General features: G+C 42.1%; 1 protein-coding gene across 3 annotated transcripts in view; it reads right to left on the bottom strand.

The window, feature by feature from the left end:
- Positions 1-26,633, bottom strand: part of dnaaf9 (dynein axonemal assembly factor 9) — a 253,896-nt gene that overhangs the window by 70,054 nt on the left and 157,209 nt on the right. For all 3 annotated transcript variants that reach the window (XM_078554544.1, XM_078554554.1, XM_078554564.1), the window contains 4 exons: positions 18,193-18,339; positions 8,492-8,580; positions 5,981-6,082; positions 5,368-5,482 (listed from right to left, as the gene is read on the bottom strand). In XM_078554544.1, the coding sequence (XP_078410670.1) occupies positions 5,368-5,482; positions 5,981-6,082; positions 8,492-8,580; positions 18,193-18,339 (453 nt within the window). The remainder of the gene's footprint in view (positions 1-5,367; positions 5,483-5,980; positions 6,083-8,491; positions 8,581-18,192; positions 18,340-26,633) is intronic.

Genomic DNA, 26,633 nt, shown 5'->3' with positions numbered 1-26,633 from the left:
TAATGCTGTGCTTTTGAATAATGTCGCTGAGGGGCAGCATAGATGAAAAATAGAAGTGGGCCAAGGATCGATCCCTGGGAGACACCAGAGGTAATGGGGCAGGAGCAGGAAGAGAAGCCATTGCAAGTGATACTCTGGCTACAATTAATTAGATAATAATAGAACCATATGAGAGTGTCCCACCCAGCTGGATGACAGTGGAGAGTTATCGGAGGATGGTGTACTCAACTGTGGAAAAGGATGCAGACAAGTCAAGAAGGATGAGGAGGGAAAGCTGTCCTTTATCACAGTCACATAGCATGTCACTTATGACTTTGATAAGAGCCACTTTAGTCAGGGTCAGGGCAGAAATCTGAATGGATTCAAGCATACAGTTCTGGAAATAATGGGAATAGATTTGGGAGGGGATATCACATTTAAGGACTTTGGAAAGGAAATGCAGGTTGGATGGTAGTTAGCAAGGTTGATAGAATCAAGTAAAAAGCAAAATACTGCAGATGCTGGAAATCAAACAGAAACAGAAAATGCTGGAAAAACTCAGTAGGTCTGACAGCATCTGAGGAGAGAGAAACAAGAGTTAATGTTTTGAGTCCGTATGACCTTTCTTCAGAGCTAATGAGTGGTAGAAACGTGATGAAATTTATACTGTTTAAGCTGGGCTGAGCAGGTGAAGCTGGATAGAAGGCCAGCAATAGGTGGGGGCAAAGGAAAGATTGACAAAATGTCTTGAGCTACATGGGACAAAGGGGGTGTTAACGGTAGTGTAAGGGCTAAAAAAAAAATGGTGCTGATAGTGGCATAAAAATAAGAAAGCAGAATGTGATAATAGCAGAACAAGGGTGAGCACTCTGGGAAAGAACAACATGGAACAAGTAACAGATGGCCCTTTTGGGAATGGGTTGGGGGGGAGGGGCGGTGGTGGGAAAAAAAAAGGTTAGAAAACGGGATAAGAAAAAGGAGATGAAACAATGAATAAATAAAAATAAAAATAAGTGGATAAAAAATAAAAATGAATTTGGAAAAAGGGATTAAAAAAGGGTGAAGATAGAAGAGAGAGTTCACAGTCTGAAGCTGTTGAACTCAATGTTAAGTCCAGAAGGCTGTGAAGTGCCTAATCTGAAGATGAGGTGCTGATCTTCCAGTTTGCCTTGGACTTCACTGGAACATTGCAGCAGACCAAGGATTGACATGTGGGCATGAGAGCAGGATGGTGTGTTGAAATGGCAATCAACAGAAAGGTCTGGGTCATGCTTGCAGACAGACCAAAGGTGTTCCGCAAAGCAGTCACCCAGTCTGCGTTTGGTCTCCCCAATGTAGAGGAGACCGCATTGGGAGCAGTGAATGCAGTAGGCCAAATTGAAGGAGTGTTTGGGCCCTTGAACAGTGATGGGGCAGGAGGTAAAGGGGCAGGTGTTGCACATTCTGTGGTTGCATGAGAAGGTGCCATGGGAAGTGGATCAGGTGTTGGGGGTGAAGCAGGAGTGGACCAGGGTGTCCCAGAGGGAACGGTCCCTACGGAATGTTGACAGAGGGGGTGAGGGGAAGATGTGTTTGATGGTGGCATCATGCTGGGCTTGGCGGAAATGGCGGAGGATAATCCTTTGAATGTGGAGGCTGGTAGGGTGAAAAGGGAGGACAAAGGGGACCCTATCATGGTTCTGGGAGGGGTGGGGGGAAGTATGAGGGTAGAGGTGTGGGAGATGGGTCCGACACAGTTGAGGGCCCCAATGGGTGGGAAACCTCGGTTTAGGAAGAAGGAAGACATGTCAGAAGCGCCATTTTGGAAAGTGGCATCATCAGAACAGATGCGATGGAGGCAAAGGAAATGACAGAATGGGATGGAGCTATGGAGGGAGCTGGCATAAAAGAGGAGTTGAGGCCTGGGGCAGATCAGCTATGATATTATTGAACGGCAGGTCAGACTTGAGGGGCCGACTACAGCTCCTATTTCTTATGTTTTTATGTTCTTACAGGAAGCAGGGTGTGAGGAGCTGTAGTCGAGGTAGCTGTGGGAGTCGGTAGGCTTGTAATGAATATTGGTGGACTGTCCAGCACCAGAAATGGAGACAGGTGTCAAGGAAGGGAAGGGAAGTATCGGAGATGGATCATGTGAAAGTGATAGAGGGGTGGACATTGGAAGCAAAATTGAAAAATTTTTCTAGGTCCAGGCGAGAGCATGAAGCAGCACCAAAACAGTCTTTGATGTACCGAAAAAAAAGTTGTGGGAGTAGGACTGGAACAAGGAATATTCAACATTCCCCATAAAGAGACAGGCATAACTGGGGCCCATGCGGATGCCCTTGCCACACCTTTTATTTGGAGGAAGTGAGACAAATTTAAGGAGAAATAGTTCAGTGAGAGAACAAATTCAGCCAGACAGAGGAGAATGGTGGTGGATGGGGACTGTCCAGGCTTCTGTTCAAGAAAGAAGCGGAGAGCCCTCAGACCATCCTGGTGGGGGATGGAGGTGTAGGGGGATTGGACATAAATGGTGAAAAGGAGGAGGTTAGGGCCAGGGAACTGGAAATTGCTGATATGACATAGGGCAGAGGAATGGAAAGAGGTGGAAAGAGACTGAACAAGGGGCGAGAGAATGGAGTCAAGATAGGAAGAAATGAGTTCCGTGAGACAGGAACAGGCTGACACAATCGGTCTACCGAGACAGTCCAGTTTGTAGATTTTGGGAAGGAGGTAGAAGCGTGCTGACTGGTGTTGGGAGACTATGATGCTGGAAGCAATGGAGGGAAGATCTCCAGAGGAGATGAAGTCAGTGACAGTCCTGAGAACAATGGCTTGATGTTTGGTGGTGGGGTCATGGTCCAGGAGGAGGTGGGAAAAAGTGTCTGAGAGTTGGCGCTCAGCCTCTGCGAGGTAGAGGTCAGTGCACCAGACAACAACAGCACCGCCCTCGTTGGCCGGTTTGATAACAAAGTCAGGGTTGGACCTAAGAGAATGGAGTGCAGCAAGTTCAGAAGGAGACAAGTTAGGGTGGGTGAGAGGAGCAATCGAGGAGAAATTGAGACAGCTGATGTCACACCGACAGTTCTCAATGAAAAGGTCAAGAGCGGGTAAGAGGCCAGAAGAAAGGGGTCAGGTGGAGGGAGAATACTGGAGCCGGGTGAAAGGATCCGTTGAACATGGGGAAGACTCCTGCCCAAAGAAGTGAGCATGGACCATGGAAGGCGGTGGAAGAAGAGTTCAGTATCGTGCCAAGCCCAAAATTCATTGAGGTAAGGGCGTAAGGGTATGAAACAGTCCTTAGCTGGGTACTGAACATTCAGCATCAGAGAGGGGAAGGTCAGAGGGTATGGTGAATACACGGCAAGGGCTGGGGTTAGAAGAAGGGATGGGGGGGTCAGAGGGACGGAAAGGGGTGGAGGGTCCTGGATGGGCGTTGGTAGAGTCAAGGGTTTGTTTTTGAGGAGAGGGGGCAGATTTAAAAGAGAAAGGGACAAGATCTGAAGAGAGAACACCATTAACAGTATCGACTAACATGAGGACCAGAAGGTAAAGTTGGATGGTCAGCAGTTTAGTGGGAATAGGTTTGAGGGAGCAAGAGGTCAATCTCATGGAGAGGATGTGCTCAGGAATATTTCAAAAGGATTTCAACCTATATTTCCCAAAAGCTGACTTCTGTAGCAAAGTTGTCCTAATGTAAAGACAGTATTGCCCATGAATCAGTCACTGTATTAGAGAAGCAAGAGCCTCTAAAATATTAATCCATCTGCTGATTCTATGATTTTCTGTAAATATGTCAGTTACAACTTATAATACGAGTCAGCTCATGATTCTAATGAAAGGTCCTTGACCTGAAACATTGGCCTGTAACTTCTGCGCTCCCCAGCGTCGGATTTGGGGGGTACCCCAAAGATGCGCTGGGGAAATCGCTCTGGGAAATTCCCAGGTTAAGGTTTGCACGGCAATTTCCCACAAGTGCACGTTTCCTCTTGACAATTGTGCTGCGCTGGGAACCATCCGAAAATGCGGTTTAAATCGCAAACTTTGCATGGTTCTGCCGGGGTTATGCCAATGGTTACCCAGAAAAAGTTAGAAGAATTAAAACCTCTTCTAACTTCTGAGTAACTATTGTAAAGACCCAGACCGACCCCATGGGACTCCCCGACACCCTTGATAACCCCCCCACCCCACAGGCTCAACCCACCCAGACCCCTGACCTCCGACACCCCCCCAACCCACCTCCGACATCCTCACACCCACCCGCCGCGCCCCCCACTCCGAGCACCCTGGACCTCAGACACACCCCCCAACCACCATTACGATCCCCGCCCCACCCCTTGACCATCCAGACCTCCGACCAACCTCCACCCCCCGATCTCGGACACCTCCCACGATCCCCCAGACCTTGGACCCCCCCCTCCGTTCTCCCCTGGACCTTCAACCTCGGACCCCCCGCCCCCCCCAACTAACACCCCCGCTGACCTCGGACCCCATGCCCCCAGGCCAACCCCATGCCTCCCCCTGTCACCAAACCCCCCTGCCCCAACACCCTCCCCAGGGCTCCCACCCTCCCCGGCCATCCGACCGACCACCACCACCCCCCCAGACACCCCCAATCCCCAAATCTCATGCACTTTCCTTAGACATTTACCTTCCCCAGGCCCATCAATTTCCCTGGCCCTTTAAACTTACCTGCTTTACGGCAGCAAGTGTCATTAAAAAAAGGGGCCGTGGCCTCCTTGAATACGCTGAAGCTACACTTCACTGGGGCCTGCAAGGAGTCTTTCGATGCAGGCCCCAAACATCTCTGACGAACGGAAGTGACAACATAATTTTCAAGACCAGGTAAGTAGGTATTATTTCTTCTAATTTCTGCGGGCCAGCACTTTGACGCTAGTCAGAGGTTACGGCCCATTTCTCTCCCACAGATGCTGCCTGACCTGCTGCGTATTTCCAGCATTTTGTGTTTCTATTCCAGATTTCTAGAACCTGCGGTTTCTGCTTTTTGCATCTTCTGTATACATCATGAAAACGAAATATATTAACTCTTAGGCACAGAAGATATAGTTCTACTCCTATTAGAATAGTATTCTTGTACACCGAAAGATATGTTAAATGTGATTAATAAGCTGTGGTATATTAATACCAATGTGTAATTGGATAAAAATTATGTTGACCTACACTAAGAGATTAAAATGAGTGGAAAGGCAACTAATAAAGTGCTGATTAACCCAAGTACCAACACTTTGGCTGATCACTATTTTTATGGTGTCCTGATGGTACTAGCTGAGCTTCTAAGTAACTACATTCACTCAATAATTCCATCCACAATTTCGCAATTGCTAATAAAGAAAAAGTATATAACATTTTAAGCATTGGTCTTGAAAGGCAAAGAACGTGCTTCATTACCTTGTTCTGGTGTTCACTGATGGAGGAGGATAGCTTAGGCTGCTGTAGTATGGACAGATCACATCTTCTCACTGGTTCATGGCTCACACTACTCACAGCAAAATGCTGTAAAAACCTGTAATCAATTTAGAGACAGATCCAGTTTCCATTATTTGTCCAATCATTGTGTCTAAAGCTGAGATAAGAATCTGGCTATCACACATAATTAAGATATAAATCTTTACAGATAATACACAAATTAGTTCAGAAATACTTGCTGTAAACTTCAAGTTTTAATGTTAGTCAAACTTCAGTACTGAAAACATCTTTGTAACAGAATTTGAACAAGTATTTTTGTGCTATTTTTCACTAATATTGGGGCTCCCCTACTATTTACTAGTTCTCCAAAGAGGCATCAGATGGAAGTTTCTTAGCTTAGCTTAAAAATGCTGCAGATGTAGGCATTCCTCATCCAAGAGTTGGGATTTAATGGAAGGATAACATGAAGCAGAAACATTTAGGCCAGAATGTGAGTCAAAGGCAACTGAAGCATTAATCAAAAGGTAGAGGAGTGGGTGGAATATATCATTCAATGGTTAGGATTTCATATAGTAATAACAAAAGAAACACTTACATGTCAAAATCTGGTAGGTTAGCACTGACTCTTTTTAAACGGTCCCATTGTTCATCTCGAGGTATAGACTGGACCTCAAAGAGCTTTTCCAGGTTCAAGTGTCTGATGGAGAACAGGGAGCAATACCAAAATAAGTCAATGTGTGCAATGTTATAAATGCAATTTAACTATATTGAATTTCAAACATTAATGCTCAAGAAGAATGTTTACTTCAATATTAATGAACTGCATTAGGTAGTTTTAAAGCCATACTTTATTTCACTGAAACTTAAAATTCAAGGCTAAGTTAATACATCTTATACAAAAAAGCAGAATGCTCAAGATGCTGGAAATCTGAACAGCAAATGCTGGGAATACTCATTATACCTGTCAGCATTTGTGGAGAGAGAAACAAAGGTCAATGACTTATCAGAACTGTAAAATGTTAGAGACGTAATAGGTTCTAAGCAAGTACAGAGGCAGGGGAGGGGGAAGGTAAAAAAGAACAAAAAAGGAAGGTCTATGATAGGGCGGAAGACAGGAAAGATAAAATGGCAAAAGGGATTATGGTGCAAGGCAAAAGTGGATGGTAATGGGACAGGTAAAGAAACAGAAGATGGGGCTGGAGGAGGTGTAAATGACAACGTGGTGTATTCACAAGCATAACCCCAACTATCTGTTCTTAGAAGCCTTTCTAATCATGACTTATAATGCTTCCCTATTAAACAAGGCACAATAATCAATAAGCATAAAAAGAATTAACTGGCCCCTGAAGAAGTTTAAGTTTATTAAGGAGATCCAGCACAGATTTGTAAAAGGCAGATTGCATTTGACCAATCTAATTTAATTTTTTTGATGAAGTAACAGAGAAAGTTGATGAAGAGATGCCAGTGGTTATTTTCTATGTGGGTTTTAAGAAAGCATTTAATGAAGTACCACGGAAAGGTCTGGTTAGCAAAATTAAGGCTCATGGAATAGTCATGGGTCAGTGTCATTTTGGAAAAAAAAAGATTGGCTTAAGGACAGGAAACAGTGAGTCCTGGTGAATGTTTGTCATTCAGGCTGGAAGATGTTAGATCGTGGTGATTCCCAAAGGTCAATGCTAGGATCACTGCTTTTTTGATTTATATAAATGACATGTATATTGGAATACAGAGAAAAATTTCAAAATTTGCGGCGGAGAGATGAGAGACGGGGACAGTGTTCTGTCAGTCTGTCAGGCAGGTGGCATGGAAGTAAGCGTGGGGGTGCCCTGTGTGCAGGGCATCCCCGAAAGAGGTGCCCACTCCCTCTTCGTTCCTGCCTTTGTTCGTGTTGGCCTTCAGAAATGGGTTGCCCACTCCAAGTTATGGTGTGGGCAACGTATTGTTCAGGTCAATAGGCTTGTTAACAAGCCGAAACAACAGTTAATTATTTATTCATATTTGATGGGCAAATACCAAAATTAGCAGCCTGCCCAACTAGCATGTTATGAGCGTGAGCTCGGGAGTGAGTGGGAAGGTGGTGGGCTAGCTACCTGACCTTTTTTATGTGCCCCGCCTGCCGAAAACATGCCTGGCAAGTGCACATTAAACGCAGCCCCTAGAGAATTGCAACCAGATCTGATTATATCACTTTAGGAAAGATGTGAGGCTCCTTGAGAGGGCGCAGAAAAGGTTTATCAGAATGGATCCAGGGGTTGAAAAGAAATAATGTGCAAGTTATGGGGATAAGGCAGGGGAGTGGGACTAGGTGGAATGCCCTTTGAGAGCCAGTGCGGACTCAATGGGCCGAATGGCCTCCTTCTGCACTGTAAAGGTTCTGTGATTCGTGATTTTAGCTACAAGGTTAGGTTGGAGAAGCTGGGGTTGCTCTCCTTGGATTAGAGGAGGTTGATGGGAGAGTTGGTAGAGGTGTACAAGATTGTGGCAGGTTTAGACAAGACGCACAAAGAAACGTTGTTCCCGTTAACTGATGATACAAGGACTAGTGGACACAAAATTAAACTTTTTGGCAAGAGATGCAGAGTGGGAATGTGATAATGGCCTGGAACACTCTCTGCCTGTGAAGGTGCTGGAAGTGGAGACAATCTATTATTTCAAATGAAAATTGTTTAGGCACTTGAGAATTGATAAACTTGCAGAGCTATGGGGATTGAGTGGGGGGGGGGAATGAGGCCGACTGGATTGTTCTAGAGAACATGAATTCGATGGGCTGAATAGCCTCCTTCTGAGCTATAATGATGCTATGACTTTTAAGTTTTGCACAATGAGGTGGTTGGGTTCCTCTGCGTATGTGTAAGGAATAATCAGTGCATTGAACAAGTCTGCTTAAATTGAAATAGATGTGCTTCCAGTCAGCCAATCAAAAGGATAAATTTGGGTAATTATTGGAAAGAAAGCAGTTTATAGAGTCCCGAACCTACTGCCTGAAAGGCAACAGTGGAAATATGAGAGATAAAATGACAAAATGTAAATTTAAGAAAATTGTTTTAGTACGCTTAATTCTTGCTTTAATTTTCAATATCCCTGACTGGTTAAACAAATTACTTACAGCTTTCTCTGCTCTTCAGATAACTGATTATTCTCACACATTTTTAGTGTAATCCCTGACTCTCCCGCCTGCTGCCATGGAGACATCACCTACAATGTAAAATCAAGATCAAATTTAAAGCTATTTTTAGGAGAAGAAAATAGACGTTTCTCAAGTACATACAATTTTCTCTGTTTAACCACTTGGCCACATAATACGATAAAGACGATCCCTTAAAGATACCAGTAGACTTCAGTGGAAGTATCAACACCATTTGTCCCTTGAATATACACAATTTCTACCAATTTTCTTGCAGCTGAATTTACAGTAACTCAGCATATGAAGTACAACATGAAAACTGGCCTTTCTTTGAAAAAATTGCAAAAGAGCCACAGGCGGCATGAAAACTTCTTTACAGAGTGAGCGGTTAGGAACTGGAATGGATTGCCTGAGAGTGTGGTGGAAGCAGATTCAACCAGACTTTCAAAAAGGTAATTGAATAAGCACTTGAACAGAAACAGTTAGCAGGGCTATGGGGAAAGGGTGGGGCTAGCTATGTTGCCCTTGCAGACAGTTGGCACAGACATGATGGGCTGAATGACCTCTTTTTGTGCTGCAACCGTTCTATGATTCTGATTCTATCATCCATCATTGCACATATGGAATTTATTTCAGCTTATTTATGTTTATTTGTGCCCAAGTATTACGGTCAAAGGTGACAAATCTTAAACATTCTCAGCACCATGCATTGAGTTACATTTCAGAGATACCCACCTCTCCAACCACTATTCATCACACCTTCAATTGCATCTGTATGACTTTACACATTCAGCACAATGCCCTCACAACAAATGATTGAAGAGCAAATCTAGAACCATAATTGAAACTGCAATACGTGGTTTCATTTGAGACCACCAACAGTGCACAACAAAACTACACAACAGAAACCACTGGTGGATTATTCCAATGACATACGGAGGCAAATTCAAAAATTTGCCTAAATTTACTATGCTTGATTTAGTTTTGAATTCAATCAATGTTTGTTCCTCCAAAACATTATTTTTATTATCTGTGTTAAAAACAGCATGGGAACCAGGACAAAGCATTGGAAAAGAGCATCAAGGTTTGTGAAGATTGGGAGAGGCAGATAGCATTAGATTAAGAAATAGTAATGTATTAGGTAGGATCAGGCCAAGAGGGAATGCAATAGGATTTGCAGTGCATGTATGCCAATGCACAAGCATGGTAAATAAAGTCAGTGAGCTGCAGGTGCAGATAGCCACATGGGAATATAATGTTTTGGTGATAACTGATACCAGCTTGAAAAAAAGGGCAAAACTGGGTACAAAATGTTCCTGGATACAAGGACCTGGATTTTCACGTGGGCTCGGGAAAACCCGACCTGTGCACTTTCCGAAATGCAAGTCAACCCATGTATGACTTACCAGGGATTTTTGTCTTTCTCACACAGAGTTTAGGTTCGCATTCACTGTGCATTTCAGAGCCACGATGGAATGTGTGAGGAGTGTCGGTGCAGAGGCAAGCCGGTTAGAAGGATTAGGTTCGCATTTGCAGTGCATTTTGGAGCCACAATGGAGTGTGTGAGGAGTGTAGGTGCAGAGGCAAGCCGGTTAGAAGGTTTGCTTCGGTTCTGCAACACAGCAGCCCAGCTCCCAATATCATTTAGAGCCCCCTAAACCTTACCCCTCAACCCCCAACCACCCCCTATAACCCCTCAGATCATCCATGCCACCTCCATGCCCCATGTATCCTCCATAGCCACTAGCCCAGTATGCACTATGTACGGTGAGTTGCATCAGTGGGACCCTCAAGTTGACCCCAGCACTCTGGTTATCCATGCTGGCACACATTGCAGCGGATCTTCCTGGAAGCTCAGCTGATCTAAGAAAACAAGTGCGCCCCCACCCCCATCCACCAGGGTCTCACCAACATCTCTCACCTCCGCTTGAAGTCACTAAGCCCTTTTTGATCCATGCATACAACCCTCAGGCAAAGTGATTTCACTCTGAAGAAGCTTGGAAAAATGAAAGGTCCTCACAAAACGTAACAAATAAACACCTCGTGAGAGACCCAACACAAAAGATCCCTGGTTTCATCTCCCATGAAGCCCATGGGCCTCCCTAAACGCGCATTCATAGAAACCACGGCACTTGCAGATACCTGTTGCACAAATGGAAAATTAAAACCTCTCCTGCTACTGCCATCATCCAGTCTCCAGGCGAGGAGACAGCTGGACCTGCGAGGGACACCTCTACTCGGGCAATGGATAAATAGAGGATGAGGCTCGGGGTGTTCACTCACCTTCTGGGAGAGGACACTGCCGGACCAGTGGAGGGCACCACTACTCGGGCAGCGGATAAATAGAGGGCGAGGCTCGGGACCTTCACCCACCTCCCTGGAGCAGAGACAACCAGACCTGCGGGGGACACCTCAACTCAGGCAGCAGGCCGAGTTTGAAAAACATCCAGGAGTGGCATCACAGGAAAACTGTAAGTTCTTTGGTAGGTGAGAAGCTGCTGTTACAGAGAATGTTTAAATAGATTAAAACTAGAAAAACGTATCATTTATAAAGAAGTAGCTACTTGGATTTCAGTAAGGAACACTAGCAGTAGGGAAGTAAAGTTAAATTAAGTCAAAGTGAAATAAAGTAATAAAGTAAACCAAAGAAAGATAAAGTTAGCGCAAATATAGCAAAGTTAAGTTACTAGTAATTTACTCTACTCATTCTACTTACTCAAGCGTAATAAATAGTTTTTAGAGTTACGGGATGGCAGGTCAGATCGGCCAGGTGGAGTGTACATCCTGCGGTATGTGTGAAGTCGTGGACGCACCATGTGTCCCTGACAAACACATCTGTAGGAAATGTCACCAGCTGCACAAGCTTGAGCTCCAGGTTTTGGAACTTGAGCGGCAGCTGGAGTCACTGTTGTGACTGGAGACGATGACGTAGTGCTATTGTCGCTGGACTAGTATTCCAGAAATCCAGGGTAATACTCTGGGGACCTGGGTTCCAATCCCACCACAGCAGATGGTGGAACTGGAATTCAATAAAAATCTGGCGATAGATAGTCTTCAAAGAACTATTACATAGCTTACAGCACCTTTACATTCCTTCAAGGTGCGAAAGCCCAAAAAATGTCAGTCAACCGTGGCTGACAAAGGAAGTTAAGGACTGTATAAGATTAAAAGTAAAGGCTTATAAAGTTGCCAGAAGTAGTAGTAAACCTGAGGATTGGGAGGTTTTTACAAAGGCAAAGGCAGATCAAGACACTGGTAAAGGGAGAATAGGATATGAATGTAATCTAGCAAGAAACATAAAAATGGACTGTAAAAGCTTCTATAGGTATATAAAAAAGGAAGCATTTGGCTAAGAAAAATGTGGGTCCATTTCAGGCAGAGTCAGAAGAATTTATAATGGGGAATAGAGAAATGTTGGAGAAGCTAAATGATTACTTTGTGTCTGTTTTCACTGAAGAAGATACAGGAAATCTCCCAGATTTGGAGATCCAAGGGGCTAGGGAGAATGAGGAGTTGAAGGAAAATAAAAATTAAGAAGGTTGTATTGGAGAAATTAAGGGCACTGAAAGTTTATAAGTCCCCAGAACCTGATATTCTGCATCCCAGAGTGTTGAAATAGGTTGCTAAAGAGATAGTGGATGCATTGGTGATCATTTTCCAAAATTCTATAGATTCTGGGATGGTTCCTGAAGATTGGAAGCTAGCCAATGTCATCCCATTATTCCCTCCGAGAAAGAAAAAAGGGGCCTACAGACCTGTTAACCTTACATCAGAAGTTAAGGAAAATGCTTGAATCTATTATAAAGGATGTGATAAATGGATACATGGATAATCATGATCCGATTGGGCATAGTCAGTATGGATTTGCGAATGGAAAATCATGTTTGACGAACTTGTTGGCGTTTTTTGAGGATGTTAATAATAAAATTGATAAAGAAGAGTTGATAGACGTAGTATACTTGGATTTTCAGAAGGTTTTTGATAAAGTCCCCCACAGGAGGTTGATTAGCAAAATAAAAGCACATGGAATAGGAGGCTATATAGTGGCATGGATTAAGGATTGGCTAATAGGGAGAAAACAGAGAGTGGGAATAAGCAGGGCATTCTCGCATTGGCAGGCTGTGACTAGTGGGGTTCCGCAAGGATCAGTACTTGGGCCTCAGCTGTTCATAATATACGTCAATGATTTGGATGTGGGGACCAAACGTAACATTTCCAAGTTTGCGGATGATACAAAGCCAGGCAGGAATTTGTGTTGTGGGAAAGACGTAAAGCGGCTACAGGAGGATTTGGACAGACTTAGTGAGTGGGCAAGAACATGGCAGATGGAATATAATGTGGAAAAATGTGAGTTTATCCACTTTGGTAGAAGGACCAGATGTGCAGAGTATTTCCTAAATAGTAAGAGATGAAAAAGCGTAAGTGTACAAAGGGACTTGGGTGTCCTTGTCCATAAGTCACTGAAAGCTAAAATGCAGGTGCAGCAAGCAATTAGGAAGGCTAACGGAATGTTAGCCTTTATCGCAAGAGGATTCGTGTACAGGAGTGGTGAAGTCTTGCTTCAATTGTATAGAAACTTGGTTAGGCCACACCTGAAGTGTGCAGTTTTGGTTCTCTTACCTCAGAAAGGATATTATTGCCATAGAGGGAGTGCAATGAAGGTTCACCAGACTTGTTCCAGGGATGGCAGGGCTGTCTTATGAAGAGAGACGGGGCAAACTGGGCCTGTATTCTCTCGGGTTTCGAAGAATGAGAGGTGAACTAATTGAAATCTACAAAATACTCAAAGGAATAGACAGGGTAGATACAGGTAAGGTGTTTCCCCTGGTTGGGAGTCTAGAATCAGAGGACACAATTTCAAAATAATGGGGAAGCCACTTAGGACCGAGGAGAAATTTCTTCACTCAAGGGGGTTGTGAATCGTTGGAATTCTCTACCCCAAAGGGCCGTGAAAGCTCAGTCATTGAGTATGTTTAAGGTAGAGATTGATAGATTTCTGATTAACAATAACGTAAAAGGTTTGCGGATTGTGTAGGTAAAAGGCATTGAAGTGTTCGATCAGCCATGATTGTATTGCATGGCAGAAGAGGCTCGACAGGTTGAATAGCCTCCTCCTGTTCCTATGTTCCAGGACTAACCATGGAATACATAATGACTCAATGTCTGACTCAAATATGAAGGAGGTATTACAGCAATACACACCACACTTGACATAATATCCTGGCTTGACCACCTGTAAAATTATAGTTGTTGCTCCAAATCCAGCATACAAAAGATTATGATAACTTTGCAGAGTCCTCAGGGGCCATGCAATAGCAATAGGAATTATTTTAAAATCTTTGGGAAAAAAATTAAACCTCTAACAATCTAATAAAGCCTCAAGTTCAAATACACTCTCATTGATAGAGGAAAAAACTATTCTTGGATTAATACACCACCTGCTGAGCTAAAACCAGTAACAGATATTGAAACCCAGCCAAGTGTTCATAATCGCAACAGCTGTCATAACAAAAGCTTCCAGCTACATTTCCTGAGATAGACAGAAAGAATGGTTTCCTATTTCCATTTCAGAGCAGTGTGTCTGTCAATCAATGGAGGGAGCAGGTGCAGAGATTTTATTCAACTTTCAAAAGCAGTGTTTTTTAAATAGCCAGAGATGTCAGTAGACCTATATCATTGCACAAAACATGACAGCAGGGGCAGATAGGGTTTTTAAAAAATATATTTCCGAATGCATTACAGTACTTTTGGCATTTAGAAAAGTACTAAAACGCATGACAACAATTACACAATGCTGGTCAATGTAAGGGTCAACTTACCTTTGCAGGACAGATCACTATGATGTATCACTGCATCAAAACACATCTACATTACAATACAGCATCTAATAGTGGCTTTGAAGATGGCAAATCATTTTACATTTACCTTTCAGAATGTTCTGGACTCCTCAGCAGGCTTACCCAGCAGTCATGAACTCTCCAAGGTGTGTTTTTTGAGGAAAAACAATTTTCCTGTGGTCTCACAATGGGGACCCTGATCTTGTAAGAGGTGCATATGTGGGCCTTCCCATACACGAAATGGAGAGGGGTTTGGAAGGGTGAGGGAAATCATTTCTCCAGTGAAATACAACTAAATTCAGCATTTTGCAACCCAATTCGCACCTCCATTAGGAGATGAAAATCCGGTCCAAGGTGTTTAGGAAAGTTAGAGAAGGAAGGAAAGAAGGAGTGGCAGCATTTACTAAGGAGACTATAAGTGCTGGAGAGAAAGCGTACGCTGAAGAGGTCAAGAACAAAATTTATTTGGTTAGATCTGCCTTCATGAAATCTATGCTGGCTTTCCTTTATTAATCCACATTTGGCCAAGTGACTGACATTTCCAAAATCTTCCCCATCACCAAGGTTAAACTGACTGGCCTATAGTTGCTGCGCTTATCCTTGTACCGTTTTTTGATTGAGGGTGTAGCATCTGTAATTCTGCAGTCCTCAGGCGTCACCTCTAAATCTAGGGAGAATTGGAAAATTATGACTCGTGCCTCCGCTGAAGAAAAGTAATTTGCAGGACTATGGGAAAGGCAGGAAAACGGGGTTAGCCGAGTTGCTCTTGCATAGAACCGGCAAGGATATAATGGGCTAAACGGCCTCCTTCTATGTTGTAACCATTTTTTTTATGGTTTTATGATTTTATGGTTAAGGCAGAAACTTTGGGTGGAATTGTAGCACCTCAGTCCCTGTCGCAATGGCATGAACATTTCCGGGTCTGGAATCTGACTCTCTGCACAGTGTGCATGGTAATTGCTCTTTACTAGAGCAAATGAATTTTCATCCTGCCTCCAGGCTACCTGATCAATTAGGGAGGGCAAATGGAACAACACAACCATTCTGTGAAAAGAAGGATTGCTAATTAAAAGGACTCTACACAGCATGTGTCAGAAAAGTTCAGTGGCACTTGGGTTTTTCAGTTTGCAGCAACTACAGGAATGGTGGGAAGACTGCCTCCTCACTGCCCCCTTACCACCCCACCCCTCCCTCCCAACCACTCGTGTATCACTCTTAGTTGGAGGTCCTACTGCGGAAGCTGAGGGTTGCAGTCAAGTGAGTTCCGGAATGATGGAAGAGGACATCCCCTGTAACTCAGCAGACACTGGTGGGAGTTGTGGAAGAAGTCAGTGGCAGAGTGTGGTCCTAGAATTTGGTGGCAGTGCAATAACAGGATCGAGAACTTGAGGAAGGCAAGGACAACAGCGAATAGCCTAACATTTTCAAGTGCCAAGTCCCACAGTATAGTCTATGCAGCATCCTCCAGTAAAGCACAAGGCAAGCCAACACAGCTTGCAACTCCATTTGTTCCACACTCTGAAGGCACCTTACAACCCTACCTGAACAGCCAACACTCTCACTCACCCAAGCCTCAGTCATCCTTCACAAATGGTACTGCTCCCTCCTCTGCACACAAGTCACCGTGAGCACTCTTGTAGAAGAGAGCACACAATTTGGTGAGAGAAAAAGATATTGGGGGGGGGGGGGGGGAGAGAAAGAGTAGATAGTGGAGGGAGGGTGGTGTGCCTACCTGGTCCACTGAGAAGGAGGCCTTCTTCCAGAAGGTTGAAGATGCCAGCAGCTACCTGCTGTGACAGCCTGAGCCTCTGAGACACTGTTTTTCAAACATGTCAGAAGATTTGATTCTCTGCCTGAATGTAGTTCTCCGTTTATGGGCGGGGGGGGGAGGAACGGAGGGACTTGCCTCCTTACAGCTGGATTACGTTGTCCTTCCCAACTGCCCACTGGAGGGCATGTCGCTGAGGAGAAGATAGCTGTTGTTGCTTGGGGGTGTGGCCTCTGCTCTTGCCCCTCACAGAAGTGGCAGGTAGAGCTTCATAAACTGCCCCCCTGCTGTGGTGAAGACTGGCAGCAGGGAAGTGCAGCTAAAGGTGAGTGAAGATAGCAATTAACTATCAACTGGCAAAAGCACTCAGAAAAGCTTTGAACAGCATCTGGTAATGGACATGGCTGGAGCTCTTCAGTGTAACTGATCAAAGCCTTCAGAGCTGGTCAGTTTCACTGAAGAGCCACTTCCTGCAGTGCATTTACCTTGGCGACTTTAGTAAATCGCTGACAGGTTGGAAAACACATTCCGTGGCTGGAAAATCCAGGATTCAGTGTTATAACAGAAAATAATTGGCGTAACAACCTCAATGGGAGTTCCTACTCTCTTTCAATCGCTCCCCAAGGAAAGCCAGCAGAGGGCAGGATCATGTTAGGGTCCTGCTCAAACATCAATTTTTGTGAATTTTCCTTCTTGCTCGCCCCTGAGCCAGCCTTCAACAGGCTGGAAAATTCTGCCGTATGTTAATATTCAAGTTAGACTGAACAGGTAGGTGACAAAAAGTGGGTAAACATGTTTAGAATTATTTGTTTGTAACTTCTATGTGTCCAAATGGAGTTGGACTAATGCCTTACTAAGTAACATCTGTATTCCTTGATAACGTAATCCAGGACTTCATATAATTGTCAAACAAGAGTTTCAAGACCCAGACCACTGGATACTTAACAAATTTTGTGACTTTACAAATGCTTTGTGCATCTGGATACAAAATTAATTTGAGATAATGTGCTGCAATTGCAGCAACATAAGCAGGTTAACATAGGCTAAACAATAAACTATAAATAACTCGTGAAAGCAAAAAAAAAAGGATTAGCTTAAGGGTTCAGTTTTAGCTTTGAAAAACGCACTCTCAGTAAATACAGCATAGACTGCAATTTGAATAAATGCTGAATTTTATACGAGGTGTCTCAGGAGAAGGATATATTAACCAAGGCAGACTATGTTGCTGCTTATGCTGTTCCTAGGAGTTTGTGGTCAAGATATCCTATATTGCAGGATGGTTAATAGGGTTCTGACTCATGAAGGAGTAACCGTTTGAATATCTTTATAAAGCATTTTCGATCCAGGAGTCAGCCAAGTCATCTTTACGTAACCGTGCAGCTACTGGGAACAGACCAGGATTAAAAAGTGTTTTATTTTAATAGGGAGCACAAAAACTCAGTCGCTTCAGGAGGCAAAAATTGAATGGCATAATGAATAAATGCTGAATTTTGTCCCCACTATAGCCCCACTAAGGTGACTGGCAGGCACACAAATAATTCATCAGGATAGTGGGTGACTGAACACCACAATTTTCAGACAGTTACTGCTTGAAATATATCCACTCAGTAAAATTATTTGGACAGTTTTTTTTCTGATGGCTCAAGAATATCAGGAGAAAAAGGAAGGAAGGAAGAAAAGGAAAGGGAAATTAGTTACTGATAGCAATTCTATGATTGCTTAACAGCCAACAACACTAAGCCTTATTCCATGATAAATATCACACGTGTATGGCCATGTAAAAAAAAAAGGGTCACATACTGAAAGAAAATTGACCAGCACAACAACTAAATTTTAAAGGGAACATTGATTTTAAGTACAGATAATGAGAAGTTCATTAATTTTATCAGGTACCAACTATTTTTTAGATCAGTTATTGGTTATAGCAATAATTGTACATACATTAGGTTGTCATTTTTTAAAATTGTAATAAACTCTTTAATTTGGAAACTATCAATTTCTGCCCATGTTACAAGGAGGCAGTTTAAGGAAACATTTGATTATTGGAAATCATTCACCATTTGTCTTTATGTTCTTACCTGAGAGTAAAAGGATTTATAGATTTTTGACCTTGGCATAAGTGCAAACATCAGGCAATTCGACGCGGTGTGTAAATGAATGGGCAGATGCGGAAGCAACGATCTCTTGTATTCAATGATCAGGACAGCAACAACACCTGGGGAATTCTAGAGCATTAAAAACAAATACATTAGTTACACATAGCCTCAAAATCAGTATCTGGTCTGGGGCAAAACTCTGATTCAAGTGCTTTATCGAATTTATCAGTGAAAAATCAATATCACAGTCAAGGAATGATTTTTTTTCACCTAATTTATGTATTAAAAGCAATGAAACAACATTTGTGACAACTGCCTAGATTATTTTATCAAATACGGTTATATTTGTAACATTGAACACTTAAAAAGCTATGAAGGACCAGTCTAACTGGCTGCTGGAATAGAATGATCATTATTTGAAGAGGAACAATTTGCAGGGCTATGAAGGAATGGCAGGGAAGTGGCAGTATATGCACTGCTCTTGCAGAGAGCTAGCACTGATACAACAGGTCAAACAGGCTCCTTGTGCACTGTAACCATTCTATGATACAGCACAGCAAGAGACCATTTGGCCTATTGCACCTGTGACAGCTCTTTGCAAGAGCAGTCCAATTTAGTCCCAATCTTTTGCCCTTTCTCCAGAGCCTGCATTTTTTTTTCCAATTCGGGTGTTTATCCTTTCTGAAAATTACTACTGAATCTGCTTCTACCACCCTATCAGACAACGCATTCCAAATCATCATAACTTGCTGCATAATTATTTCCCCCACTCCCTATATTACTCTGGTTCTTTTGCCAATGATATAAATGTGTTCTGGTTGCCAGCCCTTCTGACGCTGGAAACAGTTTTTCCTTAATAAGGGAGCTGTAGAAGATCAGAGATAGGGAGTGACAAAGTCACAGAGCAAATTGAACAAGAGGATCAAAATTTTAAATGGTGAAATCACCAATCAGCTCCCCCAATAGAGAATATTACTACACACAGAAAGGATTTTATTTCAACTACTAAAGATGCAGAAAAGGGAGATATTGACCCTATAAATATCTCAAACAGGAGCATTTTTGAGGGGAAAATCAACCACTGCATCTTTAACTAATAATGACATAGAAAAAGGGAAATAAATGGACTTTAAACATTTGGTCCAATAGGCACTAAAGTGTCCGAAATTTGTAATAGGAACTCCTGAAGGACAAAATACCGACAAGTGTGGAAGTATTTGGCTAAAAAAAAATCTCAATTTAGCAGATAGATTGTTTAACAGAGGCTTTGTTCAGAGAAGTCAGGAAATAATATTAAAAGACTTGCATTGATTTAGCATCTTTCACAAACACAGAGGATGTCCCAAAGCTTTACAACCGCATTAACCCTAACCCTAACCAATGAAGTACATTTTGAATTGTAGTCATTGCTGTAGAAAACGCAGCAGCCAATTTGAGTCAAACTTCCATAACAGCAAATTGATACGACCAGATAATCTGGTTTTGAGATGTTGAATGAGAAATAAATATTGGGAGGACACCAGGGATAACTCTCCTGCTCTTCTTTGAAATAGTGCATGGGCCACCTGAGAGGGTAGACAGAGCCTTGATTTAACATTTCATCTCATAGGTTACTGTTTGTACACAGGTTTCAACCAGTCACATGCTGTTTCTACCCAAAGAATCCAAATAAAAACTTTGATACATATGAAAAAGTACATTTTTGAGACAGTCCCTTTTTAAATATTCCACAAATCTGCCTCTTCGGATCGTGCAAAATAAGCAGACATCATTTCCCAACTCTAACCAAGAGGAGCAAGATGGATGCAAAAGCAGGCATTTAAAGGGATGGCAAACAAACTGGTAAAGGGGAGGAAAAATTGTCACATCTGTTCTTTTTTTTTTACTTAGCAGGCATCTGACAAAAATAAATGGAACTTAATTTGCAAGTACGCTTCTCAGCTACAGAATCACATTACCCAATGCCTAGAGTTTGACTGTACAGGTCTATGAATAAAATAAATGTGTTACAGTTTAACATTGTTCTTTAACCATTTACCTCCTGCATTTTCTTTCACATGATCAGCCAACCCTTAATTGTCCTAAATCTAGATCGTGAAGTCTTCCAAACATTCATTTTGATCAAGGTCAACCGATGTGAGCATATGCTACTGACAAAGGAGAAGACAATTCCACTATAATTTATCCACTCCACAGAAACGAGATCACTATTCATATAGTTATCTGCAAAGTGGTATTTCTCTTCGGCCCTGCATCACTGCAGCTCATTATCTCCTCCCTTACATCTATTTAATAACGGTGAGAAATTCATATGAAGTACCGAATGGAAAATGTTGAGTATGGAATTTATCCCATAAGCAAAAAAAAATTACTCACAACACTAAATACTCATTACAATGGCTTACCCAACTAGTTTTTATACCACAATTACTACAGATGATGAGCTGTTAAACTAATGTTCTTTCTGCCTTCTCAGGTGAACACAAAAGATCTCATGGCATTATTCAAATAGAGGATTTCATACAGCATCCTAACCAATATTTACTCCTAAATCAACGTAACAAAGAGATTAGCCAATTACTTTCAGATGGCTGATTGTGGAATCTTGCTGAATGCAATTTGGTTGTGCTATTTACCTGAAGCAGTGTCTACATTTAAAAAATACTGTTAATTTCCTAAATTGTCATAATATTTCTTTTTCCCCCTTGTTTTCGCCCCTTCCAAGAGATAACATGCTGCATGAATGGGGGATGATGTTATGCCAATGTAGCACAGGCTCAATTACCTGCTTCTTGTTATGTTTCACAATCAATGTGTAATCATAGAATGATTACAGTCAGGATAGAGGTTATTTGCCAGGCATGTCTGTACCGGTTCTCTGCAAGAGCAACTCAGCTAATCCCACTCCACCCCAATCTTTCTCAATAGCCCCACAAATTTTCTCTCTTCTGGTGCTTATCCCTTTTCAAAGCCACAATTGAATCTGCCTCCACCAAAGTCTCACGCAGTGCATTCCAGATCCTAACCGCTGGCTGCATAAAAACATTTTTCCTAATGACACTGTTGCTTCTTTTGCCAAACACCTTATGCTGGTGTCTTCTAATTCGTGACCATTCCACCAATGAGAACAATTTCTCTTATCAACTGTCCAGGCCCCATATGATTTTCAACACCTCTGTCAAATCTGGTCTCAACTTTCTCTCTCTCTCCCAGGAGAACAACCCCAGCTTCTCAAATCTATCCACGTTACTGAAGCCCCTCATCCCTGGAACCATTCTCTACATCTTTCCTGCTCTAAATCCTTCACATTCTTCCTAATGTGCAGTGCCCAGAATTGGATACAATACTTGATTTGAGGCCAAACCGGTGTTTCATAAAGGTTCATCATAACTTGCTTGCTTTGGACTCCATGCCTCTATTAAGCCCAAGCTCCCACATGCTTTGCTAAAAGCTCTCTCAATATGTCCTGTCACCTTCAAAGATCTATGCACAATTACCTCCAGGTCTCTATTCATGCACCCCTTTTAGAATTTTACCCTTTATTTTATAATGCCTCTCCACATTCTTCCTACAAAAATGAAACATTTCACATATCTCACATCCTCCTCACAGTTCACAACATTTCCAAGTTTTGAACCATCTACACACTTTGAAAATGTGCCCTATACAAGTCCAGGTCATTAATACATATCAAAAAAAGCAGTAGTCCTAATGCTGACCCCTGCAGAACCCCACTATGTACTTCCATCAGTCTGAAAAACAATCAATCATCCTTCAAAGCCGTGTTTCCTGTCACTCAACTTTACTGCCAAGCCCATTATGTGGCTTTTGGAAGTCCATATATATCACATCAACCCTCCCTGTTACCTCATCAAAAAACTCAAGCAAGTCAGAAAAAAACGATTTGCCATTAACAAATCTATTTGGCTTTCCTTAATTAATCCATACTTGTCCAATCTTTTTTGAACAAGGTTGTAACATTTGCCATTCTCCACCATCTGGCACCACCTCTGTACCTCAGGAGGGCTGGAAGATTATGGTCAGTTACTCTTCAATTTCCACCCTTAATTCCCTCAGTATCCACAGATGCATTCCATCTGGTCTTGGTGACTTATCAACTTTAAGTAGTTAACCTTTCTAATATCCCAATCCTTATTGTGAACAGAAAGACTTGCAGGGCAGAAGCTATGAAATAGCACTGATAATATTTTCTAGACAGAATTTAGTTTATCACTGCCCTTGGAATTATGTTATTAAACCAATTCTCAATATGGACAGACAAGGTGTTATCTATTTCACAAGCCTTCCTTTTCCATTACTTCCACAAAAAATTGTCAGATACCCACTGAAAACACAACTACGCCTCATCAACTGGCCTACCGATATCCATAAAGCACTCTGCAAGCAAAAATATCTGACTGTAATATTTTATAAAAGTATCCAATCAATTGTGCATGAAAAATGATTTAGGCTTCTCCAGTTATTAGAAAGTAACTGCCGTAAGTATTTTTTCTCACAACAGCATGCAATTCTGTCATGAAATTTAAAAGACCAACCTTTTCTTCATCCACTGTAAGCAAGCATAAAGATAGAAGCTCATGACAGATTGCAGCTTGAGACAGAGTGTATGCTTGGGAATTTGATAAGTGAGGAATTTTAACAGTTAATCTCTTCCTAAAATCTAGCCAAGTTTGCATTTAGCATTTAACTACAATTTATTGTTAAAAATAGTTGTTTCTTTCAGTCATGGTCAGCGATAAACAAGCTCTCTGCTGGAGAGAAAGCTACAGTCTGTTAATGAGGTAGCTAGTTCAAACTAGTTTCTCAAGCCAGCAGTGCCCGTCTCAGCTCTGTAAAATTTCAGCTAGTGTAAACGCACATGGTCTTGCTAAGTGCACAAAATAAGCAAGCACGAAGATTGAATGCAGCTCAAGACAGAGTATAAGTTTGAGAATTTGGTAAGTGAGGGAATTTGGTGTAGTGAAGGAGGTACCGTTCTGACCTTTTACACAAAAAAGGTAGTCTGAGAGGGAGAGCCGAAGACAACCATCCTTTGGGACAGCCTTCACCTGAATTGCGCTAGGACCAGAATACTGGTGAATCATATAGTCAGGGCTGTAGAGGGGGCTTTAAATTAAACAGGGGAGGGGGTGGGAGGTTCACATGAGAGGGGATTTGGAAGCTAAAGAGAAAGGACAAAGCAAAAGTGCAGGGTAATGATAACCAGCGTGTGACAGGAATAGACAGAGCATACAAACATAAGAATACACAAGCAAGGAGGTTAGAGTAGGCAAAAAAACTCTAAAAGGACAGAATTAAAAGCTCTTAATCTGCATATTCTCAACATCTACTACAAGATGGATGAATTGATAGCACAAATAGAAATAAATGAGTAGGATATATGATAGTCATTACAGAGGCATGGTGACAAAGGCTGGGGCCTGAATATTCAAGGGATTTGACATTTCGGAAGAACAGGGAGAAAGAAAGAGGTGGGGTAGGGCTGTTAATCAAGGATGAGATCAGTGCAGTAGTGAGAAATGATCTTAGTGCAGAAGATCAAGATGTTCAATTAATTTGGGTGGAGACAAGAAATAGAAAAAGAAATAAGTCAGTGGTGGGAGTATATTACAGGCCCTCTAACAGGAGCTACACAGGACGACAAAAATATTGAGGGCTTGAAAGAAACATACTGCAATAATCATGGGTCACTTTAATCTTCATAATGATTGTACAAATCAAATTGGCAAAGGTAGCCTGGAGGATGAGTTCGTAGAGTATATTTGGGACAGCTTTTTAGACAATATGTTCTGGAAATAACCAGGAAACAGGTTATTTGGGGCCTGCTAATGTGTAATGAGACATGATTAGTTAAAGACCTCATAGTAAAGGATCCTTTAGGCAAGAGTGATCTTATCATGATGGAAGGTCATATTCAATTTGAGAGTGAGAAGCATGGATCCATAACTAATGTCTTAAACTGAAAGAAAGATAATTACGAGAATATAAAGAGAGTTGGCTAAAGTGGAGGGGGGAAATAGGTTAAAAGGGAAGATGGTAGAAAAGCAGCAGAAGACATTCAAGGAGATATTTCATAACACTGAACAAAGATATATTCAGTTGAGGAAGAAAGACTTTACTAGAAGAATGCAGAATGCACCATCTGTGGCTAGCTAAGAAAGTTAAGCATGGTATCAAATTGAAAGAAAATGTGCACAATGTTGCGAAGATTAGTGGTAGGTCAGAAGATTGGCAGAATTTTAGAAACCAAAGGATGGCTAAAAAAGTAATAGAAGGAGAAATTGGAATATGAGAGAAAACTAGCAAGAAATATAAAAACAGACAGTATATAAGTATATAAAAAGGAATAGCTAAAGTGAGCATTGGTCCCTTACAGCGTGAGACCAGGGAATTAAATAATGTGAAATAAGGCAATGGCAGAGACTTTGAATAAGTGTTTTGTATCCATCTTCACAGTAAAAGACACAAAAAGCATTCCAAGAATAACAGAAAATCAAGAGGGAAAAGCGAGCGAGGAACTTAAAACAATCACTATCACTATGGAAAAAGTAATGGGAAACCTAATGGAGCTCAAGTCCCCTGCACCCAATGCCCAACATCCTAGGGCCTTAAAAGAAATGGCTCAGAGGCAGTTGTAATCTTCCAAAATTCCTTAGATTCCGGAAAGGTCCCAATGGGTTGGAAAACTGCAAACGTAACACCTCTAATCAAGAAAGAAGGGAGGGCAAAAGCAGGAAACTTTGGGTCAGTTAGTCTAACATCTGTCAACAGGAAGTGCTAGAATTCAATGTTAAAGAGGTAGTAGCAGGACATTAAGAAAATCATAATACTATCAGGCAGAGTCAAAATGGCTATTTTTTATTTGTTCATGGGATGTGAGCTTCGCTGGCTAGGCCAGCATTTATTGTCCATCCCTAAGTGTCCTTGAGAAGGTGGTGAGCTGTCTTCATGAACCACTGCAGTCTCTGTGGTATAGGTACACCCACAGTGCTGTTAGGGAGGGAACTCCAGGATTTTGACCCAGCAACACTGAAGGAACGGCGATATATTTCCAACAAAGGGAAATGGTGTTTGATAATTTACTAGGGCTCTTCGAGGATGTAACAAGCAAGGTGGATAAAGGAGAACCAGTAGATGGATTTGGATTTTCAAAAAGCATTTGATAAGATGTACATAAAGGTTCCTACATAATCCAAGAGCTAATGGTGTTGGGATTGTCGGTGTTAACACAGATAAAGGATTGGTTAACTAGCAGGAAACAGACTGTCAAGGTAAATGGGTCATTTTCAGGATGGGAAACTGTTAACTAGTGGATTGCCACAAGAATCAGTGCTGGGGTCTCAACTATTTACCAACTATATTAATGACTTGGATGAAAATTTGCTGACGATATGAAGATAGGTGGGAAAGCAAATTGTGAGGTGGTACAAAGAGTCTGCAAACAGATATGGATACATTAAGTGAGAGAGAAACATTTGGCAGATGGAGTATAATGTGGCAAAATGTGAGGTTGTCCATTTTGGCTGAAATGAAAGGAGATTATTATTTAAATAGAGGGAGGCTACTGAATGCTACAGTACAGAGGGACCCAGATGTTCTTGTACATGAAATCACAAAAAGTCAGCATGCAGGTACAGCAAGTGACTAGGAAAACAAACGGAATCTTGGCCTTTATTGCAAGGAGCATGGGGCATAAAAGTAGGAAAGTCTTGCTACAATTGTCCAGGGCATTGGTGAGGCCACACCTGGAGTACTGTGTACAATTTTGGTCACCTTGCTTAAGGAGGGATATTCTTGCATTGGAAACAGTTCAGAGAAGGTTCACCTGGCTGACTCCTGGGACGAGGAGTTTGTCTTATGAGGAAAGGTTGAGCCGGTTGGGTCTATACTCATTGGAGTTTAGAAGAATGAGAGCTAATCTTAGTAAAACATATAAAACTTAGAGGGGACTTGACAGGGGAGATGAAAGGATGTCTTCTCTTGTGAGGCAATCTAGAACTAGGGGGTACAGTTTAAAAATAAGGGGTCCCCCATTCAGGTGGAGATGAGGATTTTTTTCTCTCAGGGGGTTGCTAGTGTTTGGAATTATTTTCACCAGCGAGCAGTGGTGGTTGGGTCACTGAAAATATTCAAAGCTGAGTTAAATACATTTTGACTGACATGGGAGTTAAGGGTTACAGAGGGCAGACAGGAAAGTGAAATTAAGGCCCTAGATCAGCCACAATCTTATTGTATGCAGCCTTGAGGGACTTAATGGCCTACTCCTGCACCTACTTCTTATGATCTTACAGAGCTTTAGATGCCTTCAGAACTTTCAGCAGTACAGACATCAGGCTGTTTTGTTATTTTCAGGAGGCAATGCAGACAAATATAAATGCAACCTGTTATGATCTCAGCTGATG

This window comes from Cetorhinus maximus, chromosome 1, assembly GCF_964194155.1.
Source record: "Cetorhinus maximus chromosome 1, sCetMax3.hap1.1, whole genome shotgun sequence".
Lineage (NCBI taxonomy): Eukaryota > Metazoa > Chordata > Chondrichthyes > Lamniformes > Cetorhinidae > Cetorhinus > Cetorhinus maximus.
The sequence above is the reverse complement of the archived record's forward strand: the minus strand, read 5'-3'. Positions and strand labels throughout refer to the sequence as shown.